This window comes from Natrix helvetica, assembly GCF_964273705.1.
Source record: "Natrix helvetica genome assembly, chromosome: 5".
Classification (NCBI taxonomy): domain Eukaryota; kingdom Metazoa; phylum Chordata; class Lepidosauria; order Squamata; family Natricidae; genus Natrix; species Natrix helvetica.
Genome location: NC_138551.1, coordinates 53052860 through 53073673, shown reverse-complemented (window position 1 = coordinate 53073673; position 20814 = coordinate 53052860). Strand labels below are relative to the sequence as shown.

General features: G+C 42.6%; 1 protein-coding gene across 4 annotated transcripts in view; it reads left to right on the top strand.

Moving 5' to 3' along the window:
• The window catches only part of COL17A1 (collagen type XVII alpha 1 chain), a 73375-nt gene that overhangs the window by 36760 nt on the left and 15801 nt on the right, over positions 1-20814 (top strand). For 3 of the 4 annotated variants that reach the window (XM_081956446.1, XM_081956445.1, XM_081956443.1), the window contains 19 exons: positions 234-269; positions 688-750; positions 1264-1299; positions 1702-1773; positions 2907-2933; positions 4035-4070; positions 8102-8137; positions 8238-8318; positions 9075-9110; positions 10220-10297; positions 11202-11264; positions 12195-12236; positions 12580-12633; positions 12836-12895; positions 14082-14108; positions 14194-14235; positions 14612-14680; positions 14973-15014; positions 16135-16248. In XM_081956446.1, coding sequence (XP_081812572.1) covers positions 234-269; positions 688-750; positions 1264-1299; positions 1702-1773; positions 2907-2933; positions 4035-4070; positions 8102-8137; positions 8238-8318; positions 9075-9110; positions 10220-10297; positions 11202-11264; positions 12195-12236; positions 12580-12633; positions 12836-12895; positions 14082-14108; positions 14194-14235; positions 14612-14680; positions 14973-15014; positions 16135-16248 — 1014 coding nt within the window. The remainder of the gene's footprint in view (positions 1-233; positions 270-687; positions 751-1263; positions 1300-1701; positions 1774-2906; positions 2934-4034; positions 4071-8101; positions 8138-8237; positions 8319-9074; positions 9111-10219; positions 10298-11201; positions 11265-12194; positions 12237-12579; positions 12634-12835; positions 12896-14081; positions 14109-14193; positions 14236-14611; positions 14681-14972; positions 15015-16134; positions 16249-20814) is intronic. The other variant, XM_081956444.1, reaches the window with a different exon arrangement.

The following is a 20814-nucleotide window of genomic DNA, read 5'->3' as shown; positions in this document are numbered from 1 at the left end:
CAACCATTTGTTTGAAATGGTATAGCGTCTCCTGCTTGAGAAGGAGGTTGGACTAGAAGACTTCCAACTCTCTTCCAACTCTGTTATTCTGTATTCCGTTATAATTCTCTTTATTGATTTCTCCCCCATCCACCCGGAATTTACCAAGTCTGTCTTTTTTTTTGAATTCCTGACCATGATGGGATTATAACACAGATTAATTTAGTTTCATTTTATTTCTGTATGTATTTTAGGTGATCCAGGAGAGAGAGGACCCCGTGGTCTTACAGGTATATATGACATTATCAAAAAATTTGAAACTGCCACATGAATGGTTACATTTATCCAGAGATAAGCATTCTGATTTATCAAAGGATTTGTATGAAGATTTTTGATCTCCAGGCACTCTACTTACTTGATGAAATGCAAGAGACAATCTGCTGCTTCCAGTGAGAGAGCTAAAAATTTCTGTACTTGCATCTTTAGGAGGAAAAGGAAATGCTTATAAATGTGTATATAAATAGGAGGGTGAAGAGTGTGGGCACAAATGTGTGTGGGGGAAGATGCATGTCTGCATATTTTTACCTATCTGTGTTCATTATGTACCAAGTACATCCCTCAAAGGCCTGAGTCAAAGCTGAATATAATTCTGGAGGACTAAAGATTGTCCTGTTTGAGGTTATATATGTTTGTATGTTTGATTTCCAGGTGAACCAGGATCCAGAGGACTTCCTGGGCCAATAGGTGAACCAGGATCTAAAGGATCAGCAGGTGAGAGGCAATATTCCATAATGACACTTCTAGAAAATCTATTTCAAATTAATTAGAGCCTTTAGAACTCTTGAAACCTACACCCCAGAATTAAAAGTGTTTTGATAAGGAAAACGTACAACGAATTAAAAGAAAGCAGGAATGAATTTAAAAAGAGTTCTGTATAAATATTCTTTGCAGTTTAGGTGTCTATGGTACATGCAAATATGCAAACATTTAGATCAATTTGAGTCCTGTGCGATTTGATCCACATGTAATGTAGTGATGAGTGGAAATAAATAAATATATAATCTGTCTTACCTTTTTTCTACTCCCAAGATTATATTAGTTGCAATAGTAAGATGCGAGGCTGTATTATAGTTTTTGTAAAAGTTCAGCTAAGAGAGTGTGTGAAAGTTCAGCCTAAACAATTTTATGACATTAAAAAGAAAAACAGTATGGTCTGAATTAATCAAACATATTGAACTCAGTGAGTATTTTTGCAGTATCTGAAAGGCTTTTCTATTTCTATAGGTCCACCTGGCCCAGATGGACATCAAGGTCCCAGAGGTAAATAACTGTTCTATTTCCACTAACAAAAGAAAAGAACGCCATAAGCATAGCTTTTTAACTGTGAAGTTCAATTTTAGTAGCTTTTATTGCCATTTTTCTATATATTCATTGCATCTCACAGCCTCAAATGTTTCAAATCAAACTATCATTAAATTATCCTGGGGCAAAAGAGATATACATACTTTCATTATCTCCCTTTTCATCATTTTGGTCCTATCCCCACATCCAAACCCTACCTGCAACCTATGGTAATAGTACATCTCAAGTCAGGTGATTATATATATATATATAATCTCAGATTATGTTAGAGTAGTCTTTAGTTGTAATCAGTTCCATTTTCTGAATGGTCATATTTTTCAAGAAGAATACTAATTTTATATCTTGTTCACCTTGTTGTAGGGGAACAAGGACTTATGGGTATTCCAGGCCCACGAGGACCACCAGGGCCTGCTGGAGATGCTGGACAGCCAGGTAATACAAAACGGATGAAGAATATTTGCAGCAAAGGAAATTTATTTTTCTATCTGGAGGTTATAGCTCTCTGCCTGTGGAGTGTTCTAGTGTAAGGGTCAGACTAGGGTTTGGGCAAACACTACGAGAATGTTAAAAATGGTATATATTTATTTATTCAATATGTATTCTTAATACAAACAAGTGACTCTGGACAGTATAAAGGTTGAAAATGAAAAAAAATCCATTAAAATATGATTGTGATTTGCTTATGGAATAGCTGAGTGAGTTGTTAACATGTGCATAAGCTTGGGTCCATGCCTGATGACTGGAGGAATGCCACTGTAGTTCCTTTTTCAAAAAGGAATCATAGTAAGAATAACAAGAACAAAACACATTCAATTGTTTGAATGTGGCTGGGAAGGGCTCTGATTGAAGAGGTGCAAGAGATGACAGTGAGAAACATTTGAGTATGCAATATGTGATATGTTACAAATAGGAGATACTGATCTAAAGAAGCAAAAAAAAATGCTGTGGTATAATTGAGAATTGGATATCACGAGAAACAAAAAAAATGCAGTAAGAATGGATTATTCAAGAAGAATATATGATAAAGGAAAAAGAGATAAGATCAAAAATAAATAGGTGATGAATTAATGTAGATTGAATATAGAAGGGGTGAACAGTACCAAGGAGATACCCTTGACATGTTTCAGTCATATAGAGAAGATCAAAGTGCAAACCAAATTAATGAAAGGGGAATGAAAGGGCTGAGAAGATGGGGAAGATCAAGAAATCATGATTGGTTGGAGTTGATGAGTTCTCAAAAAGAGATGGATGAATTTGAGGACTTCTCCTTCCCAAGGAAAGTTTATTCAGGCTTAGACACTGATTAAGCCTAGCCAATGGAAAATCCACTCTCCACAGTTTCTGGGAGCCCATATCTTATAAATGCCGAAAAGCTGATTGTCTTCATATCCGGAGGGAGGTAAAAGATGCCATTGAATCAAGTGAAAAAGAATTCACTCCTTCAACAAAGATGTCTGTTGTTAAACTTAAACTTTCACAAATCAAAGGTTTTTCTTCTTATTATTATTACTGTATCTACTAATTTGCCTTCCTATGAACCTCATACAATGCCACTGTTTCCTTAGGTCTTACAGGAGCACAAGGCCCACCAGGTAAGATACCGGGGAGGGAAGCAAATGCTTAATGAATAAATATGAAGATTAAAATGTTGATCTTGATGAGGAAGTAACAAACAATTAATTGGCAGAATTCCTTCACTGAACCAAACTGAACCAAACCATAATTTGTTTAACTGCATTTTATTGATTAAATCACACATATAATCCATAAACATAATATTTCTTTATGAACTCAAGTTAATGCTGGAGAGCAATAATGTAATGCAGGGACGTGTGGTCAGGGGAGGCAGGGAAGGCAGAGCCTCACCTCTCTTCATGAAATAATAGTATATTATAATATTATATACATCCGTCCGGCCGCGCCCAGGAGCTGCGGAGGCAGAAATGTTGTCGGCGCTCCCCGATGAGGAAGCCACGAAAGCAACTGGGGGAAGGTTCTCGTTGTTCCCCAGTCGCTTTCGAGGACTGCGGAGCGCGAGCCGGCGGAGCACGCTCAGGAAGGCGGGGAATGGGATCACGTGTGCTGGAGGCTGAGGCAGCCTCCACCTCCAGCACACGTGGTCCCATTCCCCGCCTTCCTGATGTCACCAGCCTCACCAGCCATGAACCTCACCGTACGTCACTGATGTAATGAGAAATAGGACAGTTCTTGTTTAATTTGAACGGATTATTTATTTATTTAAGATGGAACAGAAATGGCTTTTTCTTCAAAGTAATTTCTGAGATGGTAGCAATGGAACTTTGCATTCCAATTTTATATCTGTTTGCTTAGATATAAGCCACCTTTAGTGCTGCAGAACTATTCCTAGAAAGGAAACATTGACTTCCATTGGATGCACAGCATGTGCATTAAGTCATGTTCAACATAGTGGATGAAGAAACAACATGAAATAATGCCTACATGTTTATCTTCTGATTCTGGAAATCCCTGAAATTGAATGGCCTGGTTTTTTGTTGCCAAATGATGAATTTCAAATTGATAAAAAACAGACTATATTCATCCACATTGGAGGCCCAAGGGGATCTTACACATACAAACAAAAAGCAAAGAAGCAGAGTCTTCATAGCATGGAAATGCTACAGTATACCAATTAAACAATGGTATAGAATATTATTCATGTGGTCATTCCACAGGTATGACAGGAACTGCAGGCCGACCTGGTCCTAAAGGTAAGTGTCTCAATATTAGCTATGTCTTTTCTCGCAACATCAGGACAGGGCAGATTATGATGGTATACCAGAGCAATAGCCTAAATTCTTCCCTGTATTCCAGAGGCACATGCAGCTCAGTTGTGGGTTTCAAATTTTTTTGAAACCTCTTCTGTAGGTGTGGCCTGCTTTGTGGGAGTGGCTTGCCGACCACGTGACCAAGTGGAAGTGGCTTGCCGGCCACGTGACCGAGTGGGAGTGGCTTGCCGGCCAAGTGACTGGGTGGGAGTGGCTTGCGGGCCATGTGACCGGGTGGGAGTGGCTTGTGGGCCATGTGACTGGGTGGGAGTGGCTTGGCTGTCATGTGACTGGGTGGGAGTGGCCAACATGATGTCACTGAATTCTTTGCCCTGATGGATGATCTACAAAAAGAAGATATAAAAAAGTAAATTTATTATTTTGTGCACTTACTACTTAAATAAGATTAAATTAAGTACACAAAACAATAAAAGAGCTGCTTACAGAAGGTAAGTAGCTTACTACTTACTACTTGTATTTCAAAGGGAATACAATACATATTTAATTTTACATATGTTAACAGCTGCTGGAATTGGGTTTGCACAACAGTGGAAAAAACAAAGATATGAAAATGAATAAATATTAGAATGTGCAGGAATGAATAAATTGACAATTAAAATCCAGAAGGCTTCAAATACTTTTTCACGTGGGATTTGTTTTATCAATTGCTAACTAACAGAAACCAATTACAAATCTAAAAGTATAAAAGAAAACACCAATTATGGAAGGAAAGGTCACTAAAATGCAAAAGGAAATATTCTTAGTACGATCATTATTAATGTGTAGATAACTGTGGGACATTACACACTCACACACACAAACTATGACAGTGCCAGGAAAGCACCAAAAAATAACCATTTCCCTCCAAAAGACTGCAAATGAAACCAGTTTTTTTCCCTAACCCTAAGAACAGGAAAGACAAAGCCACTGGAATAAAAACCATCAAGGTATTGTGGGAAATTATAAAGGACAGTGCCAGGAAGCTCACAGAACCAGCAACCGCCTCACAATTACCTAAACAACCAGGTATCACACAGAAACACACAAAATCTGGCAAAGCTGCCTTGCACCAACCTGGCCTGCCCATAGAAAAGCAGCCACCTTGAGACACATAAACCATGCACCAACCAGTACACTTAAAAGCAACATATTGCATCACAAATAAAACATTTGCAAAAAGGAATAACATTTCTTGTAATAAACATTCTATAAACAATAAATAAATAAAAATTCCCTAAAAGTAATTTAAAAAAAAGATATTCTACACACAATAAATTAAAATAAAACCATTAAAAATATTCTATACATAATAAATTAAAATAAAACCATTAAAAATATACCCCACTCTTTCTAGCACTGATGGTGTTACCTAGTTTGGAAATGAAATGTCTGTAAGAAAACCACCAAGCTCAGAAAGCAGCAAGGATCGCACTATCCTCCACCTCCTCTTTCTCCTTCTCTTTCTCCTTTTTGTCCTTCTATCTTTCTCCTCCTTCCCCCCAACCCCACTCCCTTCTACACTGATGATGTTACCTAATTTGGTAATGAAACATCTGCAAGAAAACCACCAAGCTCAGAGAGCACCCAGAACCCCTCATTACAACCTGGAGCTATCAAGAGTCTCTTCTGTTGGAGAGCCTTGATGCAAGGGAAAACTGAAAGTTTTAATTTTAATTCAGTTTTAGCATTTTAATCATCTTTGCCTCTTTCAAATTTTATATGCTTTTTTATGTTTTAATGTTTGATTTGTACACTGCCCGGAGTCCCTTTGTGAGGGAGATGGTTGGTTTCAAAATTTGATCAAATAAATAAATCAAAGCAGGGGCTGAGAGAAAATATGGAGGCGGGGTGCTGTCCCTAAGAGACAAACATAAAAGACCATCCCTGCAGTGTTTCATCCCCATCGATTTTTAGCCTTCATTTAATTAATGTTAATGCTTGTCTATTAGCTTTTATGGCATTGTAAACTGTCCCGAATCAGTTAAGCTAGTGAGATGGGAGGTATATAAATTTAATAAATAGACAAACTCAGTTATGGACATGCAGAACAAATTGGAAGTCTCTAAATGGTGGATTACAATTGATGATTCTAACACAAGTCATTCCTCTTTACCCTTTCAAGAATATTTAGTTTTAAAAAAAAACTTTGGTGGGGATGTTGTCTTTGCATATACTGTAATTTGGCTTTTGCTTTACTTGCAAGTATATATAGGTTCCTTCTGATAAAGACCCTTTTAACATTCTGAATTTGCAAAAGATGCCGATCTCTTGCAGGAGCACGAGTCACGCAAGAGCTAAACAATCTTAGCATTAGTCCTGGTTTTCATCTGTCCCGTTAAACCGTAAGCTCCCACCGCCATCCCCACCCCGGGCTTTCTGGCAGCCAGGCATCTTAGGCAAGTCCATGGACCTTGCAAAGGCCTTACAAGGTCCCCGAACTTGTCAAAGACACCAGCCGCGCTCCGTATTCTCCCGCTGCCGTCCTCACCAATGCGCCCGTGCTTTCTGGCAGCCAGGCATCTTAGGCAGGTCCAGGGACCTTGCAAAGGCCCTGTGAGGTCCCCAAACTTCAAAGACGCCGGCCGCACCGCATAAGCTCCTGCCGCCGTCCCCACACCCACACCCATGCTTTCTGGCAGCCCTGCGGCCCTGCGCTATAAGCGAGCCCGGGATCCTTGCAAGGCCGCAAAAGGTCACCGGGCTCACTTATAGTGCAGGGCCACGGCAGGCCGCTCCAGATGGCCTGCGCGCTGCCCCCCCGCCCCGCGCTTAGTTGCAGCTTACTTACCTCCTCAGAGTCGGCAGGCAGCAATAGAGAGCCAAGCAGGAAAAAAGGTAAGTGGAGTTAGAAAGGGTTCTTAGAAGCGGGCGGGGTGATTGGTGTGCCAGCCAATCAGTGAGTGGTGGGTGGGGCTAGGATAGTGTGGAGGGGCGAGGTAAGCGGGCGATGGAGTGGCTTCCGGACAGCCGGGGGTGAGTGAGCAAGCGACAGGGCCGGGGCAGGCTTTCCAGAACTTACTTCCGGGTCCATCGGTGGAACCTCTTCTAACCGGTTCGGTAGATTTGACGAACCGGTTCTACCGAACCGGTGTGAACCAGTAGGAACCCACCTCTGATGCAGCTGCATTTCTGGGTTGCAAAATAGTAGAGACTTCCCTGTAAATTCCTAATTATCAAGAGATTCTGTGCAACTCCTTTTCTCCCAAAAAAATAAAACTATAAAGCAAAGCTGAAATGCTTTAATCTTTTTCTAACCAGGTCCTACAGTCCAAATATGGGAAGGGCCAAAAGAAATACTTGGTCCCATTTAATTTAATTTCAATTTAAGGGAACATCAATTAAATTAACTGAACCAAATATAGTTAGCACATTTGTTCTCTGTGTATTTAAAATGCTTCCTATAAAAATTTATGATGAAGGATTTGGACTTGCTTCCTAATCTTTGGGGTTGGTGCACATATAGCATGGCCTGATATAAAGAATTATCCCAAAAGACCATTGAATAATTAGGTATTCTAGCAGAGGGTTTCTCCCCAGTTTTCCACCATGTTGTTATAACAAAGCATTGTCTAAGATCAAATCTATAAGAGAGGATGTTGGAAAAAGACATTGATTTATTTGGTGTATTTCTCTATTCTAAAGATGTGCGCATAAACATATCTGTGCATAAAATCCTAACACATGGTTTTTAAAAAAGAAAATCATTTGCAAAAATATAAATTTTTAAAAATACAGAAAGGTGTAGCTATTCGGAGGTGGTTTTTATTAAACTGATCTAGAAACTGAACATGGGGAAGTTAGAAAACGACCAGGTATAAAATATAAAGATTCATTCATCGTCAGAGAAACAGATTGTACTAATGCCATATTTCTCTCCCCAATCACAGTGTTATATTATTTTAAACAAATGTATATTCCACTGTTCAATAAGTTAAAGTTTAAAGTTAATTTCATATCTCTTCTTGTTTCTGTAGGTGAACCTGGAGTACCTGGCCAGGTCACCAGTTCAGGTAAAGCTGCAGAAGGAACACTCATTTCTGCTCAATAGCTTTCTTATTCCATGGCAATCTTTCTGCATGAAATTATGTGCATTTTTTTTAACTGTTTCAGATGGTCGAGCAACTGTTGCACTTCCTGGCCCACCAGGTCCACCAGGGGCTGCTGGACCTCCTGGCCCACCTGGTGTCCCAGGTGGGTATCTCCTTTCATTCTTGACTAGTTTCTCTTGATTATTTATGTTGTCTTAGTGTCGGACCAGTACACTGGTGTTTAAAAATTGGGATTAACTTTAATGATTTAAATGATTAACAGTTTGACTCTGTTGGCTCTGATGAAGTGGACAGAGTCCATGATGCTGTCAGTGCCACCATAGTGTTAATTAGATCCTTGTCCCTCCTGGATGCTGAAAGCCTTCAGCACAGTGACTAGCAGGTGGATCCAGGGAGTGGTTAAGACATCACTAGAAGAAGGGACATTTCCAGATGCTTTGTAGATGATATAGGGACATTGAAGCTTTACGTTATTAAAAATTTGTCCATTCCATTTTTACAAATGATAGTGTCAGAAGTTCCATAGTTGTCTGCGTGAAGCAAATTGCTTTATAGTTAAAAGTCCAATTTTTCTCCCTTTGCGGAAGAGATATAAACAAACATTTCTTCACAACATCTTCTTTAAAGCTGGAATTGCCACAGTGAAACTTTTTCATTCAGACACCTTCCTTTTTCATCACTTGTTAGAAACAAATACCGTTTTAATAGAAGGAAATGAGAGAAAGCACAGATTGTTGTATTGTGATAGCATGGCATGTAAAATTGAAATCTTTAAAAAAATAATTGCGTCTTGCAGACACAACCACTATTTAATAGGCTACTTGATTCTCCTTTTTGAAGATGAGATACAGTTGCTTCATTTGTAAGAACAGTGGTTCAGTTTTGTTTCTTAATTCAGGTCCTGTTGGCCCAGCTGGTCTTCCTGGAGCTCAAGGTATTAATTACATTTTTGAAAACTCAACATTGCTTCCTTTCTCTTCTGCCAAGTTACTCTCATTGTGGTGTTCTTTCTTTTTAGATTGTCTTGATCAATGTGGTTAATATTTCTTTATATTTTATGCTTTTTATTTCTTTCCTTATGATTTCAGCCTTGTTCTTTTACTGCCTGAAATAGTCTTATCTGCACTATGCAGTGAATCAATACTGCAATATTATAGTATTTTAGAAATGAAAGTATTCTAATTTTTTTAAAAAAACCTTTAAAGTGGGATGTTAAGTAATGCCATTTCCACATAGAGCAGTGATGGCGAACCTATGGCACGCGTGCCACAGGTGGCACGTGGAGCCATTTGTCAGGGCACGCGAGGCACTGCCCTGTCAGCTGATCAGCGCACATGTGTGCGCTGGCCAGCTGAGTTCACCTTTTAAAAAGCCATTTTTTGCCCTCCCCAGGCTCCAGAGGCTTTATAGGAGCCTGGGGAGGGTGAAAAGAGCCTCCCCCATCCTCCCAGAGGGCCTCCAGAGGCTTCAGGGACCGTCCGGAGGCTTCCCTGACGTCTTCAGAGTGCTTAAAACCACCCTCCGAGCAAACCGGAAGTCACTTCCGGTTTGCTCGGAAAATCCTTTTGAGCACTCCGAAGGCTTCAGGGAAGCCTCCGGACGGTCCCTGAAGCCTCCGGAGGGCCTCCGGGGGGGCGGGGGAGGCTCTTTTCGCCCTCCCCAGGCTCCTATAAAGCCTCTTGGGCCTGGGGAGGGCGAAAATGTAAAAATGGGGGGGTCGTGCGTTGTGCACGCATGCGCACTGGGGGGGATCGCACATTGCATTATGGGTGCAGCACGCCCACACATGACCCCCCTGCGCTCCCCCCACTTGTGGCACGCGAGCCAAAAAAGGTTCGCTATCGCTGACATAGAGCATGAAAACTATCTATACTTTTCTGAAATGATTGTCAGGATCCTTAAAAATCCCTCTGAGCTCAGATGATAAGGTGGAAGCTTGACAAATCCAAATTACACTTATGAGAAATGCTTTACCCTGCTAAGACCCTGCAAACCCCAGCTCTGATAATTAAGAAATGTGACATTTTTTATGTTCTGATGCAGGTCCTCGTGGTGAGAGAGGCATTCAAGGAGAAACCACCTTTGTTGAAATCCCTAATCCTGCAGTTGCTCCGCTGGAAGGTAGAACAGGTTTTTTTTTCCCTGATAGACACAAATGTTCTAACAGTATTGAGAATAGCATAGAGATGGATTATGCCATTAGGATGTTAACTATGACTCTCCAGATTCTGTGATCATTAAGAATCTGGCATTCTCTTCCCTATTCTTCCTATTCCTCATGATCAATTGCTTAGATCACAAACTAAAACAATTGGCAAAACAATGTATTGATGATTTAATGATTTGAAGTACTGCATATCAGTTAAGTGTACTGTATGGATGAACTGACAATATTTTCATATGCGTATTACCGGTACTTCTAGCTGAGATGAAAGTCTGCAGACTCTGAAGAACAAATGTCTCGGGATCAAAGAGAATAAGCTTTATCTGAGATACTCTTAATTCAGCTTATCTAATTTGATTTGTTCAACTAAACCCCTTATTTTCTTCAGCCAGCATGCCCATTGTTCACATTAGCTGGCAATTTAGGAAACTGTAGGCATGGTTACAAACTTTGGAGAGCAAAGCACGTCCTGCCTCTGCCCACCTCCACAGGTTCTGTAGAGGATCATGTTGCCTGCCTGACCAAGACATCTGACTACCATAGTACCATTTTGACAAAGCACATGTGGCGGAGGCACTCCTGGTTTCATTCAAGTTGCCGTGTCCCCTGAATCTCCATACTGCACTATAAATGACTGAAACTCAATTTGTACTGTTAGTATTTGTACTTCACTGAATGTGCCTGTTGCTCAGGAAGAATAAAAAGTTCACAGCTGCGGCAGTAGGCCAGTACATCTGAGGGCCACCAGATTGGGGAAATTACTTTGATTCTTTTTTTAATGTGTTTTCATCTCTAAAATGCATCTCATATTTAATTTGTACATTGAAAAATAGTAATTCTACTTGCCCCCTTTTTGTCTAGCGTTGCCAAATCTTAGAGGACCTCCAGGACCTCCAGGACCCCCAGGTCCACCAGGATCCCCAGGTACATACTTTCGATACGTAATGTTTGAAAGAGAAGATGAATTAGATCGTAAGATAAAGCATGATTTAAGTGCTCTAATGGACTTGGTCCATTAGATTCCATTAATGGTCACTAATATCTTAGAGATAAATTCAGTTGCTATTTCTGAGAAAAAACCCAAAGCTAGAAGTTTTCTAGTTGTCCTAAACTTTATTCCTTAATATTTGTAGTTTATTGTAGGCATGTGTGTGTGTGTGTGTGTGTGTAAAATTCTGTTTGGTAGAAGTGACAGTTGAGCTGCTATAATCCCAAAATATCTTTGCAGAAGACAAGGCATAACTGTGTTACTGTTTTATAGTAATAGCAACAGCAATAGCAATAGCAATAGCATAGCATAGCATAGCACAGCACAGCATAGCGTAGCATAGCACAGCATAGCACAGTGTAGCCTTTATTGTCATTGTACAAAATAAATACAAATTGGTTTTAGCCCACTGGTGCAATTCATGACAACAAATACAAACAACATAAATAGTATAAAGAATAATCCAAATGGTAATTAGGAGAAAAGAAAAAAGAAAAAGAAAGAAAAATTAGTCATACATTTCTGATTGTGGTTGTGTTTAAGCCTCTGACAGCCCAAGGACAGAAACTATTTTTAAACCAAATTGTTCGGCTGGCTAGGCTTTGATGTCTTCTGCCCAATGGTAGAGGTGCGAAGAGACACTGACCAAGAGATGTGAATCATCTCTGAGTATTTTCTTTACTCTGCTAAAGCAGTGAGACCTGGCGATGTTATCCAGTGGTGTTAGAGGGCAACCAGTGGCTTCTTGTGCCAAATTGATCACTCTCTGTAGTGCCTTCCTATCCACCGCTGTTAAACCAGCATACCATACTGTAGTGCAGTACTATCTGAATCCAAGGTAATTGGGTTTTTTCTCCATTTAACAGGTGCCTCTGTTGAGGGCCCACCAGGGCCGCGTGGCCCAGCAGGTAAAAAATTATTTTCACAGAATCAACACATTCATCATGTTTTCATCAAATGTGCTGTCTTCGAAGACAAATTCCAATCAATTCATAATATATCATAAGCACACAATAGATGCTTTCTCTGCTCTAGTTGCAGTGGAATCGATTAATGAAGTCTGTGATCAAAAAGTAATGAAGGAAGCATAATGTGAACCCCCAAACCACAGAGCCAGGTGTGCTTAAATGCTTCCTGAGCTGCTGCAAAACAGTCATATCTTATTGCGCTTCCTATAAAAATAACTTGAATGCTCTTTCATAGAGGTGTATGTAGTAATTAGCACTAATACATAATATTTCTGTTACTTAGGAGAAGGCTTACCAGGCCCACCAGGGAGACCAGGTTCTTTTGTTCCCACATCAGGTAGCTATTTTCATTTGATTTTGAAGTTCCTGTTCCCTACAATCCTGAAGCAAATATTATAAGTGCTTCGACATGAGTAAGACAAACTTTACGTTAAGAAGAGAGCCTTCTGATCAATAGAGAAAGCCCAGGATTCTGTGCCTGTATCTGTTAAGGTGTCTTGGTTGTTGCTGAAAATAATAATGATGTTCTTTTACTACAGAAACTTTCTTTGCTGGCCCACCAGGACCCCCTGGTCCTCCAGGTCCAAAAGGAGATCAAGGTGAGTAATTTGAAATCTGCTTTTGAGTGTAGAAAATGATTAGACCGGGAAAGCCGGTGCTGCAAAGTTGCCAAAGCTACAGCAAAGTAGAGCTGAGTTATAGCCTGAGAAACAAGAGATCAATGTAAAACTGGATGGATGGACGGGAGGGAGGGAGGGAGGGAGGGAAGGAAGGAAGGAAGGAAGGAAGGAAGGAAGGAAGGAAGGAAGGAAGGAAGGAAGGAAGGAAGAAGTGACAATGATGTCAAGATTCCGAGTAATGAACCCAACCAATTCAGCACTCCAAGACTTTCAGCTTTCTCAAAGAACTGTTTTACTGAGTACATCATTTATAAGCATGAATGAAAGTAAAACCAGCTCTAAATATTTCCCATGGTTTCAGTATAATTAAAGAAAAGATAATTCCCTCCCTCATGGTCACAGGTCAGATTGTCCAATTAGGTGTTCTGGCATCTCCTTGGCAACTCCCCTCAGTCTCTGGCCAGCACCAGTTGAGATGACCATGGTTCCACAAGATGATCGGTTGTTGTTGTCTGGCCTGATATTCTAGACTGTGCGGCAATCTGAGAAATGGAAAAATGGCTATGGCAGACCTGAACTGTTTGGAAGTTGACAGATAGCAGATGCTCCCTTAAATCTAAGTGTACATCACATGTCCAGTGAAACAGGACCAGCCATTCTTAATATTCTTTAAATACATTTTTTGTGATTTATTTCACATGCAGCATACAGTACACCTAGATGTTAAACTTCAGAAGTTGTTCTGAGGATATGTTATAGCTTGCAGTGAGGCTGCGCCCTATAAAATAATTCAGCCTTTCCCTGTCATCAAAGATGTTATCCCTTCCTTTCCCTCAGACAGGTTTCTTCTCAGGTTATTGGCAGCTACTCAGTTTACTACTACTGTTCGATAGGCTGGTAGAATCAGATTCTTATCTAGATTTAATGTCATGCCACTTGGCAGGCGTCATTAGTACATGAATCTTCATGCGTAAATACAGGCATCAGAGAATATGTCGGCTCTGGAAACCACACTGCCTTAAGCAGCATCCGTACCAACAAAAAGAATGGAAATGGAAACTGATGAGGAGTATCTGTGCCAATAGCAGTGACGTTAGCCAAAGAAATCCCAAGTGAGTGCCCGCTGCATAAGCATTGCGAGTCTAATAGAGCTTTTTATTTGCAGGGTTGCCTGGCCCACGAGGATTCAAAGGTAATAAAAATGAGAGGTTTGTTCATTGGATGGTATGAAAAGGCAGTAATATAGTCCTTGTCCTGATTGTTCAACTTTCTCATAGGTGAACAAGGTCAGCCAGGTCTCCCAGGAGCCTCTGTTCAAGGTGAGTCCACATTATGTTCCTTCCTTATCAGGATTTTATAACGCAGTCCTTTACATGGCTACTGTACTCAGAATAATAGTGAGTCACTTTGACTTAACAGAGCCAATTTCAAGATAAACATTAGGTCAAGGAATCTAGCATATTTTATATTGGCAATTCTATGTTGGTAGGTGTTGGTGTATAGTCAATAAGGAAATAAGCCCGTTCGGTCACCTTTAGGGGAATACCTGGGTTGGAGGAGGTATATCTTTCCAAATGTGAGCTTTACCTAAAACATTTGAGGTGTATGACATAATGATGCAATGACCTATATGCCTTTATTCTCTTAGTCCCAGTTCCCCTTCAGTTTTCTCTGATTCTTTCCCATCTTTTTTAGCAGGTTCTGGAATTTCTGTCCAAGGACCACCTGGACGTCCTGGATCACCTGGACCTAAAGGAGACAAAGGTTTGTGCAAAGAGAGGCAGTTCTTCCCACAGACCACTTTATCAGGGTCTTGAATGTCAAATGGTAGAGCCTGGTGCTTCTGGTACTGTGTGGGTATTCTCATTCGAAGTTGACTGAAGTTTTTAAAAAAATAATGTTTAAAATGATATCAATAATTTTAGATTCTCATTTGGCTCCTATCCCTCAATAAGGCAATAAAAATTGTTCTATCCTGCTGAACAGTAATAGTGTTATATAAACAAAGGGTGAGTTACATAATGGGCCATTTTATTCTTCTCATTAATTTTTTTAGGTGAGGCAGGTGTACCAGGAGCCCCTGGAATCCCTGGTGGAGGTAAGGAACCCTATTTTATTTAGTATATACACATTTGCTACAATGATAAGAGATTCTGCAAGGGTAAATATAATTGGAGTTTAATTTCTCTGAGAACTTTGTAGGTGAATAATAGCTCCATACATCGGTACCAGGAAAAACTATCCTGAAAGTGAACTACCCTGATTAGTCATATTCTTAATTTATCATGCCTTTTAAATAGAGGTGGGGCTGTTTTACAGTAGCACAATAGCTGTAATAAAATTGAAACACTTTTGGAAGCTCAGAAAAAACAGCTTGCTGTGTAGAAAACTCTTGTCCAGAAGTGAACTGAATAAGCACTAGAATTAGAGATTCAAATTCATGAGTATGTTCTTACTGGCATGGGTGGAAGAAAGTCTGTGCTCAAATAAACATTGCAAATCAGACCTAGATTTTCTTTATGTAATTGATCACATTCAGATCAACCAGGAAGAGGAGCAAAGGGCTGATGCTCTCCACTGGCGCACCAACATGCCCAAATCTTTTCCCTGTGAATGTTTTCTTTTTGTCCCTTTATTTCCATGAGAACTTTAGATAGGGTGGGTAGGGGAAATGTATTTTTATTGTTTATTATTAAATTTATTTGCTGCCCATTGCGTTGTGGGTCTATTCTGGGCAGCTTACAACAGCAGACATATAATTATAAAAATGTAAATATGACAATGAAACAATAAAAATAATGAAAGTACAGAAATATGAATTAAAAGATGGGTGTGGAGGGAGTGGGGGAAATCCAATAAGGAGAACTTCAAAAGCAGTGGTGGGATATGACCGGTATGCCCCAGTATAGGCGTACCGGTGCCTGCTGGGAGCACCAGGTACCGTTCCAGTATGGTGCTCCGGAGGGCCCATCTGCCCGCCTGTCCTCCTTACTGGTATTTGAGCCAATCGGGGCTTCCGTGCATGCGCATGGAGGGTACGGCACCTGTGTGATGCTCCGCCGAGCAGCTGGAGCATCGTGGGCAGTAAATACGCATGCGCGCGCTGCGCATGTGCATGTGGTGGATGCCCGGCCCCGTTACAACATACCAGTTGTACCGGGATCTGGAACTCACCACTGTTCAAAAGTTATTATAAGTAAAGTAACTTTTTTTTACAGCTGGATCCAGAATTTCTCAGGGCCCTCCAGGTCCTCCAGGCCCTCCTGGAGCTCCAGGGATTGGAATTAGCTCAATGCAAGAGATCCAACAGTATGTCGCTGATTACCTACAGAGTGAGTATAAACACCCTAAACTTTAACCTTAGACTGTCTACTGGTGACCTCACCCCATTCCTAAGAGGTCTTTAAGGGGCGTGCATAAGGACACCAGCATGCCTACCTTCTCTGTCCTAATATTCCCTTGTATTCATATTCATTTCATGTATATGTTACGGTGAAAGACCGAAATCTGGTGAATGTCGACATTCACCGGTGAAAGACCGAATATTTCATTACATTGTTTTACATTCGGACCTTCACCGGTGAATGTCGACATTCACACAGTCGCTTGGTGTATGTCCAAAAATACCCTTATCCTCTCGACACCCTTACCCTAATACCTTGGCTCCTTGCTTCCTTTTAAGCGTCTTCTATTCGCGGAGTGTTTTTTTTTTAAACCTGCGATCCTTAAGAAGACGCTTAAAAGGAAGCGAGGAGCCGAGGTATTAGGGTAAGGGGATTAGGGTAAGGGTGTCGAGAGGATAAGGGTAATCCTCTCGACACCCTTACCCTAATCCCCTTACCCTAATACCTCGGCTCCTTGCTTCCTTTTAAGCGTCTTCTATTCGCGGAGTTTTTTTAAAAAAAAACCTGCGATCCTTAAGAAGACGCTTAAAAGGAAGCGAGGAGCCGAGGTATTAGGGTAAGGGGATTAGGGTGAGGGTGTCGAGAGGATTACCCTTATCCTCTCGACACCCTTACCCTAATCCCCTTACCCTAATACCTCGGCTCCTCGCTTCCTTTTAAGCGTCTTCTATTCGCGGAGTTTTTTTAAAAAAACCTGTGATCCTTAAGAAGACGCTTAAAAGGAAGTGAGGAGCCGAGATATTAGGGTAAGGGTGTCGAGAGGATAAGGGTATTTTTGGACATACACCAAGCGACTGTGTGAATGTCAACATTCACCGGTGAAGGTCCGAATGTAAAACAATGTAATGAAATATTCGGTCTTTCACCGGTGAATGTCGACATTCACCAGATTTCGGTCTTTCACCGTAACATATACATAATCATGTCTATACTTATATCTGTTATCTAATTCATGCTTGATGAAATAAATAAATAAATAAATAAAATTAAACAAACATTAACACCTTGAGTTCAAGGGCAATTTTGACCACTTTCCTAAAGGATAAAAAAATGATAGTTTACAACCGCAGGGAGCAAGATGTCCAGAGGTGGGTTTCAAATCCTGTTGCTATCGGTTCGCTCGTGCATGAGCCTCCCGCCGCCACCACTACTGGTTCGGCTGATCCGGGCCAATCTGGGAGCAACCCACCTCTGAAGCTTTTCTAAAGTGTGAAGGTCAAACCTGAGAATGTCATTCCCTGGCTTCCAACCTCCTGCATGCCTTTAGCCTGAGTATCCTCTTCTGGCTAGCTTGTGTGCAGTGGGCAGATAGTGCCTGGAAAGAAGGCACCCAGAAATTGCATATAATATGTATGATATCAGAGGTGGCAATATTATGCACTGCAATGTTTGAAAATGAGGATGAGATGAGATTAGATCTAACATGGTCCACACCTCTGTATTTCAAAAGGAAAAAAACCCTCAACATTCTATTTGTCAAAGATAGAGTAGCATATGACTAGAAACACCCTTTCTTGTTTTCAATTGCTCTTTACAAGGAAAATTTAAATGGGGAAGGGAGAATAACATTTTAAAAATATGACTTAATCCCTAAAGTCTAAGAGTTGCCGTAAATAATTTTACACCCTTTATTACCACTTCATTTAATATAAAGCATGAAATGGCTCAAAGCTTTTCACAATTTCCAACTCATAGACAACACTTTCCACCTGTAAGTTTCCAGTTTTCTTTTGACAAGGAAGAGAGAAATAACCAAGAAAAAAATTTGTTTTCAAGTTTCTGTTTTAAAGTATCATTTTATCATGTTTCCTTTCCTAATTAGCAACTAGATTATACCTTAGCTGCCAAGATTTCACTGTGAGATATGTATAACTTAAAGTACAGAAATGTTTTCCACAGCATGCATTGCACAACAGGGATAATGATCCATTCACTTAATTGGTCTTGATATATGATTCTTCTCAAGTAAGTGAGAAAAATATAAATTGATCTTCCTCTTACTTCGGTGTTCTGACCCCCTCCTCTTGTATACCAAGACACTCCGACACAAAGTCTCTTCAAAGATGTTTATTGACATACAGGTTCCACCTTGGCAGCAATCCAGCCTGCCAAGGTCAAGATAGCACTCTGGGCAGCAATCCAGCTACAGCGACACCCCTTGGCAGCAATCCAGCTACCAAGCTCCAGATAATCACCTTAGCAGCCAAGGTCCAGGGAACAGATTGACAGTAATCCAGGTAAAACCTTTAGCAGCAATCCAGCCTGCCAAAGTACGACACAGATCTGAGCTTCTCCAACTCCAATGATCAGTTGATTCCTGCAAAGGGTGTGTCCACAAGCAGTCCCTTTATAGTCTGGAGAGGAGTCTAATGATCAGCAGCTGAGAGCCATTACCTCCGGTAATTGCTCAATTGCTCCTTACGCCGGGTAGCACGTCGGTAACGAGCATCTAATAGCTCACTGCTGTCTGACTCACTGTCCTGTGACTCCTCCCCACTGCTCCAAGGCATGACATCAGGAGCCCCCTTCCTTTGGCTTTCACCACTGCTCCATGCCTCAGGCGCCCCCTGGTGGCCAACCAGCCTCTCTGCGCCCTGCTCAGCGTCGGAACCCTGTCCAGGGTCCCCCACCTCCTCTTGAGCCGACTCAGAGGACACCTCGCTGTCGGAGTCTGGTGGCAGCGGCACCGGCTGGGCCACAACACTATCCCTCACCGCAGGGCCCTTCCCCCGGGCCTGACGCTTGGGATGCGGTCGGGAGGGAAATTGTCCATGATAGGCCCGCACCAAAGCTGGAGCATGCACAGCCGTCGCATCGGTCCAGGTCCCCCCGTCCGAGTCCTCGTCCGCCCAGTCGACCAAATACTGGAACCGACCCTTGAGCCATCTCGAGTCACAGATCCGGGTCACTCTGTGCAATGGTTGTGCGTGCCCCTCAGGCGACGACGGCAGGGGCGAAGAGGGACGTCGGAGAGGACAATCCGACCGCTCAGGGATCAGGAGCGAGCGATGGAACACCGGGTGTACTCGCATCGAGCGCGGGAGGGTCAGGCGATAGGCCACCAGATTGATAACGGCCTCCACAGGGAACGGCCCCAGATACCGGTGGTCCAACTTCCTCGTAGGCCGGTGGGACGGAAGATGCCGCGTGGACAACCACACGCGATCACCCACGGCCAATTCCGGCACCGCACGGCGAGACCTGTCCACCACCCGCTTGTAATCCTCCTTCGCCTGATTCAAGTAGCGGCGCACCATCTGGTGAACCGCCTGAAGCTCAGAGAGGAAATCCTGCGCTACGGGGACCGGAGAGTCCACGGGGGTGAGAGGGGAAAAACGAGGGTGGTACCCGACGTTCGCCATGAAAGGCGTCGTCCGTGTGGAGGAGTGCTGCGAGTTGTTGAACGCAAACTCCGCCATGGCGAGGTACTCCGCCCAATTGTTCTGCTGCTGGTTCACGAAGCAGCGCAGATATTGTTCCAGAATCCCAATCACCTTCTCCGTCCCTCCATCGGTTTCGGGATGGTGCGCCGAGGACAGACAAACTTGAACGTCAAGAGCGGCCATCAGCCCTTTCCAGAACTGGGCCGTGAATTGTGTACCACGATCGGAGACGACCCGGTCAGGTAGGCCGTGCAGCCGGAACACGTGCTGGATGAACATGCGGGCTGTGGCACGGGCTGTCGGCAATCTCCGGCAGGGGATGAAATGCGCCATCTTGGTGAGCATGTCCACCACCACTAGGACCGTAGTGAAACCGGACGACGGAGGCAGTTCCGTCAAGAAGTCCATGGACACGGCTCCCCAGGGTCTGTCCGGGGTCGGCAATGGCTGTAGCAAGCCTGGAGGAGCTCCCGTCGCTGATTTGGCCTGTCGACACTGCACACATGACGTGACGTACGTCTGCACGTCATGTTGCAGGCGAGGCCACCAAAACGTACGGGAAACCAGGTGCAACGTTTTGAACAGGCCAAAGTGTCCCGCTGCTGGAGTGTCATGACATTGGGAGAGAACCAATCCACGGAGCGGTCCTGCAGGCACGTAGAGCCGATCCCGATACCTCAAAAGGTCCTCGTCAAAGGTCCACGGGGATGTCGGCCCTACCTCTGCCCACCGTTGTTCCACCCACTCGTCATTTCGCTGCGCATTCCGTATCAACGACCATAAATCCACGGGTTCCTGGATTGCAGCGAAGGACTTGACGGGTAGGACCGTCCGGGGGGGCAGTGAGTCAGCAGGGTCTGAGTACTCCGGCTTTCTAGATAGGGCATCCGCCCTCTGGTTCAAGGCACTGGGGATATACGTGACCTTGAAGTGGAACCGGGCAAAAAACAGAGACCACCGGATCTGGCGCTGATTGAGCTTCCGCGCTGTTGTCAAAAATTCCAGATTCCGATGGTCTGTCCGGACTTCGACCTGATGCCTGGCCCCCTCCAGGTGATGTCGCCAGGCTTCGAACGCCGCCTTGATAGCCAGCAACTCCTTCTCCCAGATG